This window comes from Stigmatopora nigra, chromosome 3, assembly GCF_051989575.1.
Source record: "Stigmatopora nigra isolate UIUO_SnigA chromosome 3, RoL_Snig_1.1, whole genome shotgun sequence".
NCBI classification, from domain to species: domain Eukaryota; kingdom Metazoa; phylum Chordata; class Actinopteri; order Syngnathiformes; family Syngnathidae; genus Stigmatopora; species Stigmatopora nigra.
In genome coordinates, this window is record NC_135510.1 from 1,822,148 (window position 1) to 1,838,589 (window position 16,442).

At 40.3% G+C, this 16,442-nt stretch overlaps 2 protein-coding genes across 6 annotated transcripts; one reads left to right on the top strand and one right to left on the bottom strand.

The window, feature by feature from the left end:
• Positions 1 to 666: 666 nt before the first annotated feature.
• sdr42e1 (short chain dehydrogenase/reductase family 42E, member 1) lies at positions 667 to 2,585 on the bottom strand. 5 transcript variants are annotated; one of them, XM_077713468.1, is made up of 3 exons: positions 2,532 to 2,585; positions 2,138 to 2,208; positions 667 to 1,857 (listed from the first exon to the last, which is right to left on the bottom strand). In XM_077713468.1, exons 2-3 carry the CDS (start codon positions 2,197 to 2,199, stop codon positions 759 to 761), a joined length of 1,161 nt encoding a protein of 386 aa, XP_077569594.1. In that variant the 5' UTR covers positions 2,200 to 2,208; positions 2,532 to 2,585; the 3' UTR covers positions 667 to 758. The 5 variants fall into 5 exon arrangements, with proteins under 5 accessions (XP_077569594.1, XP_077569598.1, XP_077569597.1 ...); XM_077713472.1 differs by having other exon boundaries at positions 2,527 to 2,573; XM_077713471.1 differs by having other exon boundaries at positions 2,378 to 2,573.
• Positions 2,586 to 3,287: 702 nt separating this feature from the next.
• Positions 3,288 to 4,365, top strand: LOC144194332 (arylamine N-acetyltransferase, pineal gland isozyme NAT-10-like). The gene has a single exon (XM_077713313.1). The coding sequence runs from the start codon at positions 3,303 to 3,305 to the stop codon at positions 4,173 to 4,175; it is 873 nt and encodes a 290-aa protein (XP_077569439.1). The 5' UTR covers positions 3,288 to 3,302; the 3' UTR covers positions 4,176 to 4,365.
• Positions 4,366 to 16,442: the final 12,077 nt, after the last annotated feature.

Genomic DNA, 16,442 nt, shown 5'->3' on the forward strand with positions numbered 1-16,442 from the left:
CGGAGGAACAATGATCGACCAACTCAGCGAGGGGCTGCCGGCCCTCGCTGGCCCTTGCCGACAAAACACCTCCGAACCAACGTGAGGCCCGGGGCTTGGACGCGGACCAACACAGACTCTCAATCGGACACGAGTGCCAACTTTGTTTCCAAGGAAACTTTGTTTTTGATTCATGTTTATTAATAGCTGACAATGAGTGGTTAGCACGTCAGTCTCGCAGCTTTGGGATCCTGTGTTCAAATCCGGGCCATGCCCTCCTATGTTGAGTTTTTCATGTTCTGTGTGGGTTTCCTCTGCGTATTCCAGTTTCCTTCCACATTCCAAAAGCATGCATGATAGGCTGATTGGACACTCTAAGTTGGAACTGATGGCAACATATGCATTTATTGTAATCCTGTGTTAGCAAATATTTATTATCATTTAAATAATTCTACTGTATAGTATTATCATGAAATTGCTGATTTACAGTCCTAGTGCTGATGTCCCAAAAAACTAATTGCATATCTACTAGAAAAAATATAACTTAGTTAAGCAAATTCTGACTTAAAAAACATGCTAAACAGTATACATTTCCCAGTAATATAGTATTTCTCCAATTCATTTTGTAAATTTGTGTAATTGTGAGTAAAAAAAATAAATGGACAGAAAAGTCAAAAGACCAAAATATTCATAATAATTAATGAGTTTTATTCTGCAGCAAATACAAAAATCACAATTTTTCCTTCAGCTGGAATTTAATAACTGTCCGCATAGCATGATTAGCTTCCAACAACTGGTAAAAACGACAACAACGCGATCATAAAAGCAGCAATGGCGAGAAGGTTCACCAAAAGTCGCCCGATGCCGTCATTTCGGGGCTTCCGTCCATGTCCTCTACATCGGAACCACTGAACCACATCATCCAAGTCATACTCTCGGGGCAGGTAACCCAATTGGGTCTCGGCCTTGGCCATGCTAAAATAATGCGTCACCCCCGTCTTGTAGACCTCGGTTCGCGTCAGAAGTGGCTGGAAATCATAAAACGGCGCAACTAGGCGGTGGACCATCTCAATTAGGAAAGCGGCGAAGTAAATCAAACCAATTGGAAGGCGGAGTCTAGGAAAAGAGTACCCTAAACCTTCCACTAGAGGTCTGAAGAACTCAAAATTGTTAACGGGACGTCCATCGGAGATGAAGTAGGCCTGGCCGGCGGCACGGTGGTTCGCCGGCGCCGCGAGAGCAACGGCGGCAAGGGCGTGCGCCGACACCAGATTGTCCACGTGGACGAATTCCACCAAACTGCTGGGTTTACCGTAAACAAACCTAAATAATCCGTTTTCAATGTAGCCCACGATTCGAGGGAGGTGCCTCTGCTCGCCAGGCCCGTAAATTCCAGCCGGACGCAGGGCGCATGTCCTAAGCACCCCCGGATTGCCCTTCAATGTCGTTCCATTTGCTTTTAGGACGGCCATTTCCGCTATAGACTTAGTCCGGGAATAATGGTCCGGGTGGAGATGGAGTGGAAGATACGGCAGGTTTTCGTCTCCATTGCGGATTTCCTGACCGCCAAAAACCACGTTGAAAGTGCTGGTGTAAACAAGCCTCGGAACGGCGGATTGGACGCATGCCTTTATGACGTTATGGGTGCCGTCCACGTTCACTTCCTCAATTCGAGAGGGTTTGAGCTGTTCCCGCCCGGACATGCCGTACGACGCCACATGGAATACGCAGTCCACGCCGGAAACGGCGCTCAGCACCTGCTCGTAGTCGCGGATATCGCCATGGACTAACGTAATTCCATCCAGTCCGTCGTTCTTTGGGGCTATGACGTCAAAGAGGATGACTTTGACGCCATTTTTACGCAAGTGTGTTGCCAAGCTGTGGGAAAGGGCACAAATTCAGAATGGATACTTTTCCAACGGCAAAAAAATAAGAAATTATGAATCTGTATTCCCATTGGTTTTGCGTTCACTGTTAACAAATGACTCCAGATCACAGACCAATTTGAACATGAAGATAAGGTGGTTCTGCCACCTGCTGGTGAGTATAATCACTGCCACAGTATGACATCTTATTCCCAAACCCTCACAAATACATTTAAATGTGCCTTTTGAATGCTAAAAACGCAAAAAAAAAATAAGTTTTAATGCAGTCTTACCGATATCCGAAGTATCCACACCCCCCTGTTATCAAGCATGTTTCCTCTCGTGCAATATCCATCCCGGAAGTCTGAAAGGATTTAAGAAAATAATATTTTTTCCCCTTAAACATTTCAGATAAGCGAGAAAAAACTGAATGAAAACAACATCATAAAAGAATTACATTAAGAGCCGTAACCTTACTGGGGCTGGCAAAATAATGTCAACTTTACGTAAATCACTACTGAGCATAGCATTACCCGGCTAGCAACAACGTGGTGTAAATTACACCGTTTTGCATTCACAGTTTGACTTATAAAATTACATTACTCCCAAATTACACGTACTGTGAACGTAGCACCCCGCAAAACAGACAAAAATTTGAAAAAAATACTTAGTGAAGGTAAACCTTACTACTTGTATGCTGACGGTCAGCTATAGCGACGGCTGCGTACGTCTACATGTGACGTCATTTACGTTAAAAATATCTGAACGTAAACCGGTCGTCTGACAATTTTTATTTACATTTATTTTTTATAAACAACATATAATTACGATTTCAAATAAAATACGATCTGATACAATGAAACTGTAAAAAAAGGAATATAAAAACAAACTGTCAAGTCATATCTATTTGGTCGTTTTTGTCAGGCTAACTTCCGGAAATGTAATATTTGAGTTTGTTGAAACCAGGGGTTTTATTTTGAAAAGCAACGACAAACATCAGGGCATCGAGGTAAGTTATTTTGACTTTTTGGGTTGGGCGCATCACGTTTGGAGCGAAAAGGTAGGTTTTTATATTACGAATCTACAACATCTCATTTCAATTTTATCACATTTAAACTGTCTATTTCGACAGATTAAGAGTTTTCACAGATTGTCAACGCCCACAATATTCGCTTTAAATTTAACCAAGTGCAATCCAACACCGACGCTAACTTTAAAGTACAAAGTCGACACAAGTAACTTGTTTTTTTTTATTGCTGTCCATGTTATGTAAAGCAAAAAATTAGAGTAAAGGCAGTGAATCAACCCGACTCTGACACCCCTAAAGAAACAAAACACCCATCTATGTGAATCACTACATTTCCTTTTTTGGTGAAAAACAGCAACACAAACTTTATGATATACTCCTATCATCTACTTAAATAGAATAAAAATATCCTTTCTGTCTTTCCAGCCACGATGAACCTGGAGAAATATTTCCAAAGAATCGGATTCCACGGATCTCGTGACAAAGCGGATCTCCCGACCCTAAAACTGGTCCAATGGCATCACATCATGTCCATTTGCTTCGAGAACTTCGACATTCACTGCGGCGAGAAGCTAGTCATGGATTTAAACGTCATCTTCCACAAGATCGTCCATCTTGGACGTGGCGGCTGGTGCATGGAGAATAACTTCCTTTTAACCAGTGTGCTAAGAGAAATGGGTTATGACGTCACCATATTGGGCGCCAGGGTCTTCAACGCTAGTTTAGGTGATTTTTCCCCTATCGAAGGCCACCTCATTAACAGGGTAACAATTGACGGGAAATCCTACATCGTGGACGTCAGTTTTGGGGCTTCGTCCCAATTATGGGAACCGTTAGAACTGGTCTCCGGAAAAGAGCAAGTCCAAATTCCTGGTAGCTTCCGTTTCACAGATAAGGGAGATTTCTGGATTTTGGAGAAGACCAATAGGAAGCCGGAGATTTCCAACCCGGATTTTGCCGATTCCAACCTGGTGAAGAAACAGTTGAGTAGGCCCATTTACTGCTTTACCATGACGCCTCGCCAAGTGGAACATTTCAAGGAAACCAATGAGTATTTCCAGACAGATCCCTCGTCGTTGTTCGTCAACAAGTCCATCTGCTCCCTTCAGACGCCCACTGGGTTCAGGGCCCTGATTGGTTGGATTTACAGTGAGGTGACCTTCCAAGCCGAACGGGGTGTAGACGTCTACGATATGAAAGATGTGCCCGATCAGGAGATAGAAAGCATTTTGAGTGAGAAGTTTAATATACATTTGCCTAAAAAGTTCCAGCCTGTCAACCGTAGTGCTAATTTCACACTATAAAGCAGTGGTTCTGAAATCTGGGTTTAGAGGAGATTTTCAGAATAATTGGCGTAAATCGAAATGAGAGGGTAACCGTGGCTCAGGCCAAAATGAAGAAAAAAATGGTTTTGCAACTAAAAGCCATTGCGATCACAGACTGATGTTAATTATATTTTGTCCATGAATACTTATTAAATAATTCCAAATTGTCTCTCAGCTTCTTTTCATTCATTTTCCCCTGGATGTGTGGGGATGTGTGTTTTCATATTTAAGCAGTCAACCAATCACATTTGAAAAAAAATGAAAAATGAAAATCAGACATAGGCATTGTCGTCATCATTGATTTGACAAAAAGCCTAGTAGTCATCATACCCTCAGCAGCGTATGACGAAATTGTATAGTGCTTCTCCACAAGTTTGTCTTCCCAGGCCAGACACATTTATGACATTTATTTATGACATATTCATACTTGTTAGCTCTCCGCCTTGAGCGCCATTTTCCGGCGACTACAAGTTGCCTCACCGATGCCAACAAGAATAAGATGGATCACTTACCTCTTGTCAGGTTTAGAACCATATACATTCAATAATTCGGATCAGAGGTAGCACACGCAGAGTCGGCTTGATGAGATTTTCAAAGACATCAGCTGAGGGAGGGGTCGGGAGGAGCCAGCGCTTGGAGATGAGTCCATCTCCTTGCCTGACCAGTTCCAATCCCTACCTACCTCCAACAGAGTAGCCCCTTTTATTAACAAAGGGTCATGTGACCTAGGTACAAACTTAAGGCGGGACGAAGTGACACAAAGAAATGGGCGTGTCTTAGTAAATGACATGCCCCTAACTCATAGGTGTTATGAAGGAAACTTACCACTAGTCTCTGCAAAATTCTATCCAAGTGACTATACAGCATAAAAGTATAAAGAATACATTCTATACTTCACATTTCCCCCCAATAGTTACTTTGAAAGAATTTTCATGAAATACATAAATTTATATCCCTCCTATCCAGATTCTAGAATACAAATATCATCAGCATTATTTATCAAGGGGTATGGAAAACAATAAAATCACTTGTCAAGGCAGAGGCAAAAACTTGAGGTAATTTTAGGGTTATCCGAGAAAAATCCGTCTGCGTCCCTCTTTATGAGCGGACACAGTTTTTAAGTCAAAACAAGTACAATAACCCGAAGCACTCGACATACCGAGACTCGTCACACTTTGAAAGAGTGGAAGAATCTCCATTATGATTTGCCACGCGGTTATACTGTATGTCATTGTAAGCTACCAGCATGTGCTAGATAGTATTTCGAATCATAACTTTCATACATAGAAAATACAGAACCGTAACAAAATCGCAAGTGAGGGAGTTGCAAATTTAAACACAATCGAAAACCACGACCCGTGTTGGCCAAGCTTCAGCTATAGCCCGAGTCATGTATTGGTTTCATCTGTGATGAAGGTGCAGCAGTGTTCTCCCATCATGGCACACGCATCTCCATCCTTGGCTCCATCCTCCTGCAACTCCATTTCCCTTAGGGCTTTTAAATCATCGGCTATACCCTGTAGGGCCAGGATCAGTTTGCTTAATCCACACTCGTGTAACAGTTCAATGTCTTTACATAACTTTACCCACTCGGATTTGGCAAAGTTGCGACAGTATGATTTTCTGGGGGAGTGGACCACTTGTAGTCACGACCGAACACCACCACCCCAGATTGAATCATGTGGTTTGAATTGCACTGATTTTGGTCCCTTATCGCTTACTGTTATGTTCATTACCCTTAAAAGGAATGCATCTCATCTGCCTCACTGCAGATTTAAGCGCGACGTCTAGACCCAGTGAATTCAGGATGTCAGGATACCACACATCTTCTTCATAGTAGTTCTCCAGATTGTTCTTTTCATACCAATTCACTCTCCTCTGTGATAGGAGCATGTCACCATCTTGTTTTCCCACTCGAGTCTCAGTGGGCGGGGCGTTCAGACACGCCCAGGCAGTCACTGACAGTGCAGTCACTGTGATGTAGGTGGCAACAGCTTTCACTGTGGCCTATGTGTAGAGGTGCAAAGTCTATGGAAGCTCAAGGTTAAGTGAGGGGTGCTCGTGGCAGGTGAGTAGACTGATGAGTTTTTTACGGACAAGGGTTTTGATACCGTCCAACTTCCAGTCTCCTCAGAGTCACCTGTGTCTCGAACTACCTTGACCTGGCATTGGTGAAAGCACTGACATTTCAGCCATCTTTGCGGCAGTGGAAGTTGGTGAGTTGGGCCACGAATGGGTCTTCCCATCATGGAGAGAACCAGGACTTCCTTTTTATGACTAGGATCAGCATCCAGTCACCTGGCTTCATCACCTCCTGCAAAGTAGACAAAAGGGAATCACGGCAGCTTGCCTGTTCTTTGGACAAGTTTCTCCATACATGTTACCATCCATTCTGTGATTAGGTCTGCCTTGCCCTTAGCCTTTTGTCATGTTTCACCTTCCCATAGAGGATGTTGAAATGGTCTTCCATGAACATTTGTTTGCTCTACCAGTCCCACACTCTTTGGACGTTGTCCTCGTTTGGGCCTGAGGTTACCTTGCACACCATGACTGCAACAAATCAAACACCAAAAAATTAAAAGTAGGTATTTAGACCGCTGGGACATGGAACACACACTGTACCGTGTCCGTCATCCCCCCTGTTGAGACATGGTTCAATCCATGGCTCAATTTTGGAATAATTTTTGGGAGGCACGCTAGGCCTTTAGCTGTGTACAGGTCTTCTGCAGACTGTTCTGTGTTCTTTCTGTATAGATGCATCTCTACCTTATGTGATGCAATGTTTTGCCTATCAATTAATACTGTTTTTGACTCAGTTTTTGTTGTTGTGAATACTGTGCAGTATGTGTTTGCGCTGCTGCTTTAGCTGCTGCAAAAATCACAACAATCTTACTTATTCAATCACTTTGTTTGCGAAAATCTAAATGTCTTATCACTCAAAAATAGATATACTAGCTGTTATTCTATTTTGATCACTGCTTCCATGTTAACATCAAAAACTATATTTGATTTTTCCTTTCCTGCAATTACACAAATGAACTAATCATGCTAAAAATAGGAAAAAATACAAAGAGCAAACCAGGCTGCTTCTCCTCAGGAAAACAGCTTTCCCGCTCTCTGCAACAGTTACATTCACATCAATTAATATCCAGAAACAAATGTAAACATTTATAATTCTGAAAAGAATTGAACCCACTAAACTGTAACCACCTCTTGTTTATCAGGCTAAAGATTTTCTAGCATAATTGTCCTTTAGGGCAATTAAAATTCATTACTTATTGTTGGGTTTATTCTGTTTTACTATTATAATAGTTATATTAATTCATTTCTTTATTAAATCAATCTCTTTCTTTTCTTTGTATTAATTCATTACTTTGTTAAATCATTCTCTTTCTGTTTTTCAAAAGTCTTGAGGTCACACCAAGTCATCTTTAACCTAGACAGCCTGTTCCAGGATGGTTATACAAACAATCCACCCAATCTGGGTCCTTGAGATTTGGTGGGCCCTTGGTGACGAGGACAGGGCTATTCGGACAATAACAAGAATATTGTTATCGTTATGTAACCGTACACTTCGGGTTTTTCTGTATGTAACGATTATATGATTATGATTATATTATATGATTCTTAGGTCAAGGAGGTTGTATAATTACTCTAATCTAAATGTTGTTAGGTCTAGTCCCTGTTTTTGTTATTAGTAAAATACCTTGATTGTTATTGTAGTCCCAGATGTTGTTTTTACTCATACGTGATGGAATGATCAACAACTCTGTAACTCGTGACCATAAGAATAGGACGAAAATGTCTATTCGAGGAGACGTTCGGAAGTTGTAAGGGACACTTGCTGTAACTCTCCCTTCCGGAGGCTTTTACCTGTTGTATCCATTTCTATTTAATTAAATGTCAATAATTGAATAAGATGTCTTCCTGCAGTTATTGATAATTACGGACGAAGGTAATTATTAATGAACCTGACATTTTGGTCCTTCTGAGCCATGGAGGTCAATATACCGGAGCGAGAACCCAGGCGCTGCTGTTCGACATCTGGTAAGTGACCGTGCGCACGGCGTCTTCAAAACCCTTGGTGGGCCGGAGTTTTTCGACGGGGGCGCCTGGATTCTCGGCGGTTGAAGACTTTTCCTGCTGGAGGGAGACATCTGATGGATCTCGGGTAAGTCCACATTAATGTCTGCATGTTGTGAAGGTGTTTACAAATGCGTTAAAGGGACATTGTATGTGAGGCCCATTGTTGGGCTGGTTTCGCGTCCTGGGTGACGGCGATAAAACCCTGTGTTTATACTAGTCAATGGCAGGTACGGTGGGGCACTTTGCTGGAAAGTGTCCTGTGTCTCAGGGGTAGGCACGAATGTATTGTACTAGAGGTACAATATTGGGGCCGGGGAGTGTCCTGTGTCTAAAGGGTAGGCACGAATATACGTTGTATGTTGTTTGTGTGGTTTCTGCAGTAAAATTAAGATAAGCCTAGGAAATACAGTCGAAGGAGTGATAATAATAAAAATAGATATAATAAAGTTAACTGTGTGAGGCACACGAACTCACTACAAAAAAGTAAAATATGGGAAACACGTGTTGTAAGGCGGGTTTGGATGACGATCCAAAAAATACGTCTAACTTGTAAGGATTGGAAAAAAATTGGAAAGACAAAGCGCTTTAAAAATATTACACAGCTATATTTATGGATAAATAAATATGGGTTTGCTGGCCAGCTTAAAATGCATAGAATACAGGATAATATATGCACTAATGCATAGAGGTAATATACATATATAAATAATATGTGAGTGGATAAAAGTGTAACAGCTTGTTCCACAGACACTAATGGAGGTAATATACATATATAAATAATATGTGAGTGGATAAAAGTGTAACAGCTTGTTCCACAGACACTAATGGCGAAATAAGGCCGGGGAGAAGTTAAAAAATACTATTTTGGGAAAATAGTGGGGGCTCCCTCGGATAACGGGGATATATATTTAAGACCGTGGCGGCGGGAAAGTACTGTTTGGTAAGGAAAAAATAGCGGGGCCTCCTCGGCTGACGGGGAAAATATTTACCGAGATAGGTGACGGGCGCGGAGGAAGTTTAACAAAAATAAAGGGAGCTAGAAAATTAATGGGGACACTGGTATTTGATTTGGTTAATCCGGGTATGACGTTTTGTGATTACAATAAATTGGGTTTTTTTGTGATGCTTGGGCTTGTATAACAACAATTAGAATGGTTATTTCCAAGTGCTGGTGGTGCTTTGTTAATATAACCTATATGTACTGTCAATTTACAGCAATGTGATGGCTTATTGCAGCTTGGTTTTTGATCCCGTCCGCTAGCGGGAAGATGGTGTTTAAAAAGACAAAAGAATATATACAAAATGATCATTTAAATGTTTAGCAGGGAATGTCACCTGTGTTTTTATTATGCTCTAGACTTGCCAAAAAATGTGTCAACTGCGGGGGAAGCGTTTCTGGTGCAGCGGCTGCTGATTAGATGGGAGTGAAACATGTGGGCCGCGGGGCAGACGATTTAACTGTGTTGGGCTTTCGGGAGCGTTCGGACCGTGTAAACGACTAAAATTTTGTGATCCCTTCCGTGAAGACATTATAATAATAATAATTGGCCTTGGGGGTGCTGAAGCAAACTTGAGGGCAGAAAATGGGTTTTTGCCATATTGTTGTGCTTGCAGCATACATATTCTGGATATATGGGGTCTTGGAAAAATATTGTGATGTAGTTGAATATCGGAAGAGGGGTTAATTTGACGTTTTAATGGTTGTCTTCTCTAAAAAGCGTTGTATTTGGGCACAGGGAAAAAGCTGGTTTGTAAACATAAGATAACAATGCTATTTTCGCAGCAAGAGTGGAGGTCATAGTTAACGGCTAATTGCGTTTTCTGTTTGGACTTTTCAGAATAAGAACAATACATGGGCTGCAAGAAATGCAAGGTTATGCGAATGCTTTCGCATTGATATTTTGGGTTTTAAAATGAAATGCATTAAGAGGATAGAAAAATCTGTTCAGTAAAAGGTTGATTTGGTAAAAAGCTTTGGATTTGGGAAATAGACCAAAATAGTCATTTTTGAGCAATTGTGGATTTCAAAGGGCTCTTAGTTAAAGGAAACTAGCTTTTGGAGGATAAAATAATATTAATACTATTTCAGAATTTTTTGATTATTCAAAATACTTTAATCCAGGAGGTTGGCTGTTTAAAAGAATAAAAGGCCAGGATGACAAAATTTACAATATTATGGTATATTGGTGACGATAAGGTTTTTAAAACATTAAAGTTTGTAATTAGGAATTGTCTAACAAAAGGTTGATTTGTCTCATTTAATTGTTGTAGATTTTTGTTTTGGTAACAGGCTATGGGAAATGACTCGTGTCTTAAGTAAACATCATATGAGGTGATTTACAAAGTATAGTAGGTATTGAATTATTTGGCTGTTAACGACATCAGATGGGAAATTTACAATGCAATAGTGGCATGATAAAATTCATGGCATTCATCCAAATAATTAGGTGAATTGTAAATAAAATAATTGGTTTAGGATGAGCATATTTTCCCTAAGAATGGAGTAACATGGAATGTTTTTCAAAGTGCACTTGAAAGAACATTGTCTGTTGTCCTGGCAGGAGGAAATATGCTTTGTCACAGGTCATATTGATGACTTTAAGGATATTACGGATTGGATAAGCATTGGTCAATTGATACAACCAAATAACGTTGCTTTTACGGCATTAAGGGCATGCAAATTGATGAGAACTTTAGCAACGATGGGGTTAATACGCCTGAATGTTACAGTGATAACGAGTGACAATAACAAGCTTAGATAAGGGAGGGAAAGGAGAAATTCTCCAAATTCCAGAATCTGGCTTAGAAACAGGTTATGTTAGTCGTTTTGGGTTTTTGACAGGATGTGGTAGTACATAAATTCTGGGAAATTTTGGGAAATTGGGGACCCCATATCTAAAACAAGTTTGAGACAAATGTGTAAATAGGCTCTATTTGGCGCTGGATGCACGAATTCTAGTGGGGCCTTTCATGTTTTGAAACAAGTGACGCTTTAGGTAGATGGGTTGTCTATGAACAAAATGGGATGGGCGAAATTCGCTTACAAATTAGGCGTGTTATCTTGGTTCATAGAATTTGGAGTCAAGGCGACGTAATAAAGGCCATAGGCGTCATGTTGTATAAAATAGGCGTGGATAAATTAGTTTTACAAATGGGGGAGATTATCTTATCACCTGAAACAAGTAGAAACAAAATTGGATGGCCGCATTAAAAGGTGATTGGCATGCTATTAGAGGGAATTGGGATTTTCCAAAAACATGATAGGGGGCCATTAGGTCATGGCGGCTGTAAAAAATAAAAACTTTAGATGTGAAACTATTCCCACCTCAATTCGGGGAACAAACAGGTAAACTGATAGCATTAAAAAGGATATAACTTTGTGTGAAACTTGAAGGTAATTTTTTACAAACAGTTAAAATGCTAGAGTGGGGGTGTGTATATTAAAGGATCTACTAATGAATGCGGGGTGGATCCAGACTTTCCGGAAAGTGGGGTATTCATGGCGTCCTCGAGAATTTGTGGATTTTCTCCGGGTACTCCAGTTTACTCCCACAAAATGAAATTATGGATGCTAGACTGGTTGAACACACTAAATTCTTATGTTTATGAGTGTGAGCGTGAATGATAGTTTGTCTTTTTGTGTTTTTTGATTGGCAGACCACCGAGACATAATCTATCAATAAAAGAAAATAATTTGGGCTTGAGTCAAGGGAAGACCTATGTCTCGACAAGGGGGAGGTGGCCTTGCTACAACGGCACTACAAGGCTTAGGGTTTAAATCTATATGCATACCCACATATCCATTTCAAAAAATACATATAGATTTTATTTTATTTTTATTAGCTCCCATTTTGTTAATATAATAGTTGTCTACCATCCACAATTGGCGGACCTTATATGAAGTCCTGTTTGGTAGACCTTACAAATTGTTATTATTCACTACACAATAACAATTGGATGATGAGGCGAATCTATCAGAGAAAAAAAAAAAAAAAAAAACGCACACACCAAATTTAGACTATCAGAGGGAGATTTTGCTTCTCAACAGGAAACGGACGAAGCGACGGTGATTCTTGAAGACTGGATGCTGATAAGCAGCATAAAAGAAGAAACATCGGAGCAACGCAAAGTGGGAGGGTCCTTGTTACTGAAAGGGGACACGGATGCACCTTTCCCACAGTAAGAAGGTTGTCTAAATTGAAACGTTTCAAGAGGAAAACTCCCTAAACAAAGACAAAAAGTCATGTTGAAAACAATTATTGCTTTTGGGGCAATGAGATTAATGATGATTGTGATTCTATTCCTTTCCACAGTAGGGTTGTTTTCTCCAGTTGGAGAAAAAGGCGGAGGCGTTTCAATTGAGGATACACCTTCTTACGGGAGGGTAAACCGAGAAACATATACATTTACATTTAATTAACATTACCTACTAAATCAAATTTCCAAAATGAAAATATATATTTGGACCCGGCGACGTCCCGGTTGCCATACAAAAAGAGATGGTGGGAAATATGTGTGGTACATTAACAGCAAAAAAATTGAAGATTGGGAAAAGCCTTGTTGCAGAAATTGGTCAAGATTGGAAAGCTTGGACTGACATATTAACCTGTGAAATTTATTTCTGAAACAGGGATTTCCCAAACGGGGGATAATTGGGCGCTGTTAATGGAGTGTAAAGAAGGCAAGCACTATGTGGAGCTACTTTGGTAAAAGGGTGGTCTCAATTGAAACATTGAGGGGACGGGTAAGATAAACTTTCTGACTTAATAAGATACGGGAAACACCAATATTAATTGAAAAGATTATTGCTCAGCAAGCAATACCATAAAACTATAGGGAACTCTTTTATATTGGGTTTGACGTCTCCATATGGTTTCAATTGAGACTAAACCATCTTACAAAGGATTAGGATAACCTACCAGACAAGGGAAAATACGATGGGGTCTAACAACTCCCTCAATCACCATTCATTTGGGGAAAAGTGTTTTTACAAATGAAAAAACGTGTCCTACTTGGCAAGAAAAATATTGAAGCAGTGTTTATCCTGTTACGCGGTAAATAGGAAGTCAATTTTTCCACTGTTTAATCATTTTACCTGCTTAAACCTTACAGGGCATGGTCTGAAGCTGGGGGCGATAAATGAGACGTGGTGTACCGGCGTTCTAAAACAAACTACACCCCTGATACCACGTTCTGGCCTATGGTGGCGGGGTGGTAGATAAATTATACGACTCCTGCCGAAACGCGGCAGGACTAGGTACTTTGGTCTCACTGCTCTTACCGGTGTCTGTTTTTCCATCCACAGTGGAGGAGATACAATTGGCGGCTCATAATTCGGAGGTGAAGGGTCGACCCTCCCGACATCGTCGAGAGGCATGGAGGGAAGGAGATCCAACATACATTGATGCGATTGGCATCCCCCGGGGCGTACCAGATGAGTATAAGCTGGCTAATCAGATCGCAGCAGGTTGGGAGTCTATCTTCCTTCTAATCACCCCAAACAAAAATGTGGATAGAATAAATTACTTACATTACAATGTTCAAAACTTGGAAATTATACTGAACAGGGATTTGTGGCCATGAAGGAACAACTGGCAGCTACCAGTCTGATGGCGTTCCAGAATCGCATAGCGGTGGATATGATCCTTGAAACAGGGGGCGTGTGTGCAATGTTTGGAAAACAATGTTGCACCTTCATACCGAACAACGCGTCACCCAGTGGATCTCTCACCAGGGCCATTACTGGCCTGCAAACACTGAACCGCAATATGCAAGAGCACTCTGGAGTAGATACGTCCGCATTGTCAGATTGGTGGGATAAGACCTTTGGAAAATCTAAAGATTTGGCTACATCCTTCGTGGTGACTATAGGCACAATTACCGCTATCCTAACATTGTGTGGGTGCTGTATTATCCCCTGTTTGCGCTCCTTGATAAGCCGACTTATAGCTACCGCAATTGCCCCTACAAATTCTAAAGTACATGAGTTGTATCTTATGGGACGGTTTGGGGAAAGCAGTGAGGTCCAGGAGTACGGTAAATCCGAGGACCAATTGGACGAATATAATTATGTTTTTTCTCTTTCAGACCAGCCATGGGAGTAAGGAGTAGGCGGGAAAAATCACAGTCACCCGACATTACCATTTAGTGATTACTAAGAAATGACTAATAACATACATATTATAAAAACGGGGGAATGTTGGGTTTATTCTGTTTTACTATTATAATAGTTATATTAATTCATTTCTTTATTAAATCAATCTCTTTCTTTTCTTTGTATTAATTCATTACTTTGTTAAATCATTCTCTTTCTGTTTTTCAAAAGTCTTGAGGTCACACCAAGTCATCTTTAACCTAGACAGCCTGTTCCAGGATGGTTATACAAACAATCCACCCAATCTGGGTCCTTGAGATTTGGTGGGCCCTTGGTGACGAGGACAGGGCTATTCGGACAATAACAAGAATATTGTTATCGTTATGTAACCGTACACTTCGGGTTTTTCTGTATGTAACGATTATATGATTATGATTATATTATATGATTCTTAGGTCAAGGAGGTTGTATAATTACTCTAATCTAAATGTTGTTAGGTCTAGTCCCTGTTTTTGTTATTAGTAAAATACCTTGATTGTTATTGTAGTCCCAGATGTTGTTTTTACTCATACGTGATGGAATGATCAACAACTCTGTAACTCGTGACCATAAGAATAGGACGAAAATGTCTATTCGAGGAGACGTTCGGAAGTTGTAAGGGACACTTGCTGTAACTCTCCCTTCCGGAGGCTTTTACCTGTTGTATCCATTTCTATTTAATTAAATGTCAATAATTGAATAAGATGTCTTCCTGCAGTTATTGATAATTACGGACGAAGGTAATTATTAATGAACCTGACACTTATAAATTGCATACTAATCAAGTCCCAATTCAATTAACAATGTGTATCGCGTTGCATATTAAACTCAATTAATTGAAATTCAAAATATCCCAAACTAGTAGTCTTTTTCAAATGTAATATTCCATTGTCTTTGGAGTTTGCCAATCATCTTTAAAACTTTCTTAATCATCATTTTACAATAGTCTGGCATAAAATCAAAATTTAGTTACATATCTATCCATTGTAGTCTCTTTTTCTCTCTAATTGTTTATGCTGTACCCGTGATTTTCCACGGGGTAGCAGTATTTCGCCTTTAAAAGACGGGTGAAATAATCAGACAGGTCCTTTGTTGTATTTCAAACCAACTTTAGTTATATCAAAGCAATTCACACAAAACATAATATACAATAACACTCAAATATATACATAGTAACATATTAACAACCCGTTATAATCCAAACAATGTACTTGTTGCAAAAACGATTATAACTTATGAGTATAGAAACTTGTTACCTTTTTGTTCCGGCCGTCATATTTTGCATACTTATTATGCTACCCTTATAACGGCGGCCGAAAGTAGCCTGCTGTAAACAATGCACCCGAGACTCGCACATTCACGCACACACATAAAAAAAGTAAACAACCAGCGGCCGAAGGTAGCTCGCTTTAAACAATACCCGAGACTCGCACATTTACGCGCACACATGAAAAAGTAAATAACCAGCGGCCGAAGGTAGCTTGCTGTAAACAATACCCGAGACTCGCACATTGACGCGCACACATAAAAAAGTAAACAAGCATCACTAAGCATTACGTTCTTTCTCACATGCTACTATTGCCTCTTGCACATCTCACACTCAATCGATATTCAAAACAAAGCAACATACCTTTAAAAGACGGGTGAAATAATCAGACAGGTCCTTTGTTGTATTTCAAACCAACTTAGAGAAATGTCTGAATAGCCCGTTATTATACTATACCAAGACCATTGGTTAATCACTGCGTGACTTGCGCGTGCCCATTACGTCATCGCCGTGTGTTTAACGCATGCTAAGCGGCATGAGTCCCTTTTTAACTTAACACCTGCACTCATGTATAACATCAACTACTTCACCCTGTCACATTTACTTTTAAAAATCTGTAAGAAGGTTTGTTCTCAATTGAAACGCTTTCACTTTTTATGGAGACAATGAAACCAATATAAAAAGTTCCTTATGGTTTATGGCATTGCTCCTCGAGCAATAATCTTTCCAATCAATATTGGATGCTTTCCATTACGTCTGA

What these genes read in the sequence shown, in the direction of transcription:
- sdr42e1 (XM_077713468.1), bottom strand. Translation starts at nt 2,199, where the DNA reads ATGGATATTGCACGAGAGGAAACATGCTTGATAACAGGGGGGTGTGGA. An exon ending in TGTGGATACTTCGGATATCG is followed by an intron (nt 1,858 to 2,137) that starts GTAAGACTGCAT and finishes CCTTTCCCACAG; the next exon opens with CTTGGCAACACACTTGCGTA.
- LOC144194332 (XM_077713313.1), top strand. Translation starts at nt 3,303, where the DNA reads ATGAACCTGGAGAAATATTTCCAAAGAATCGGATTCCACGGATCTCGT.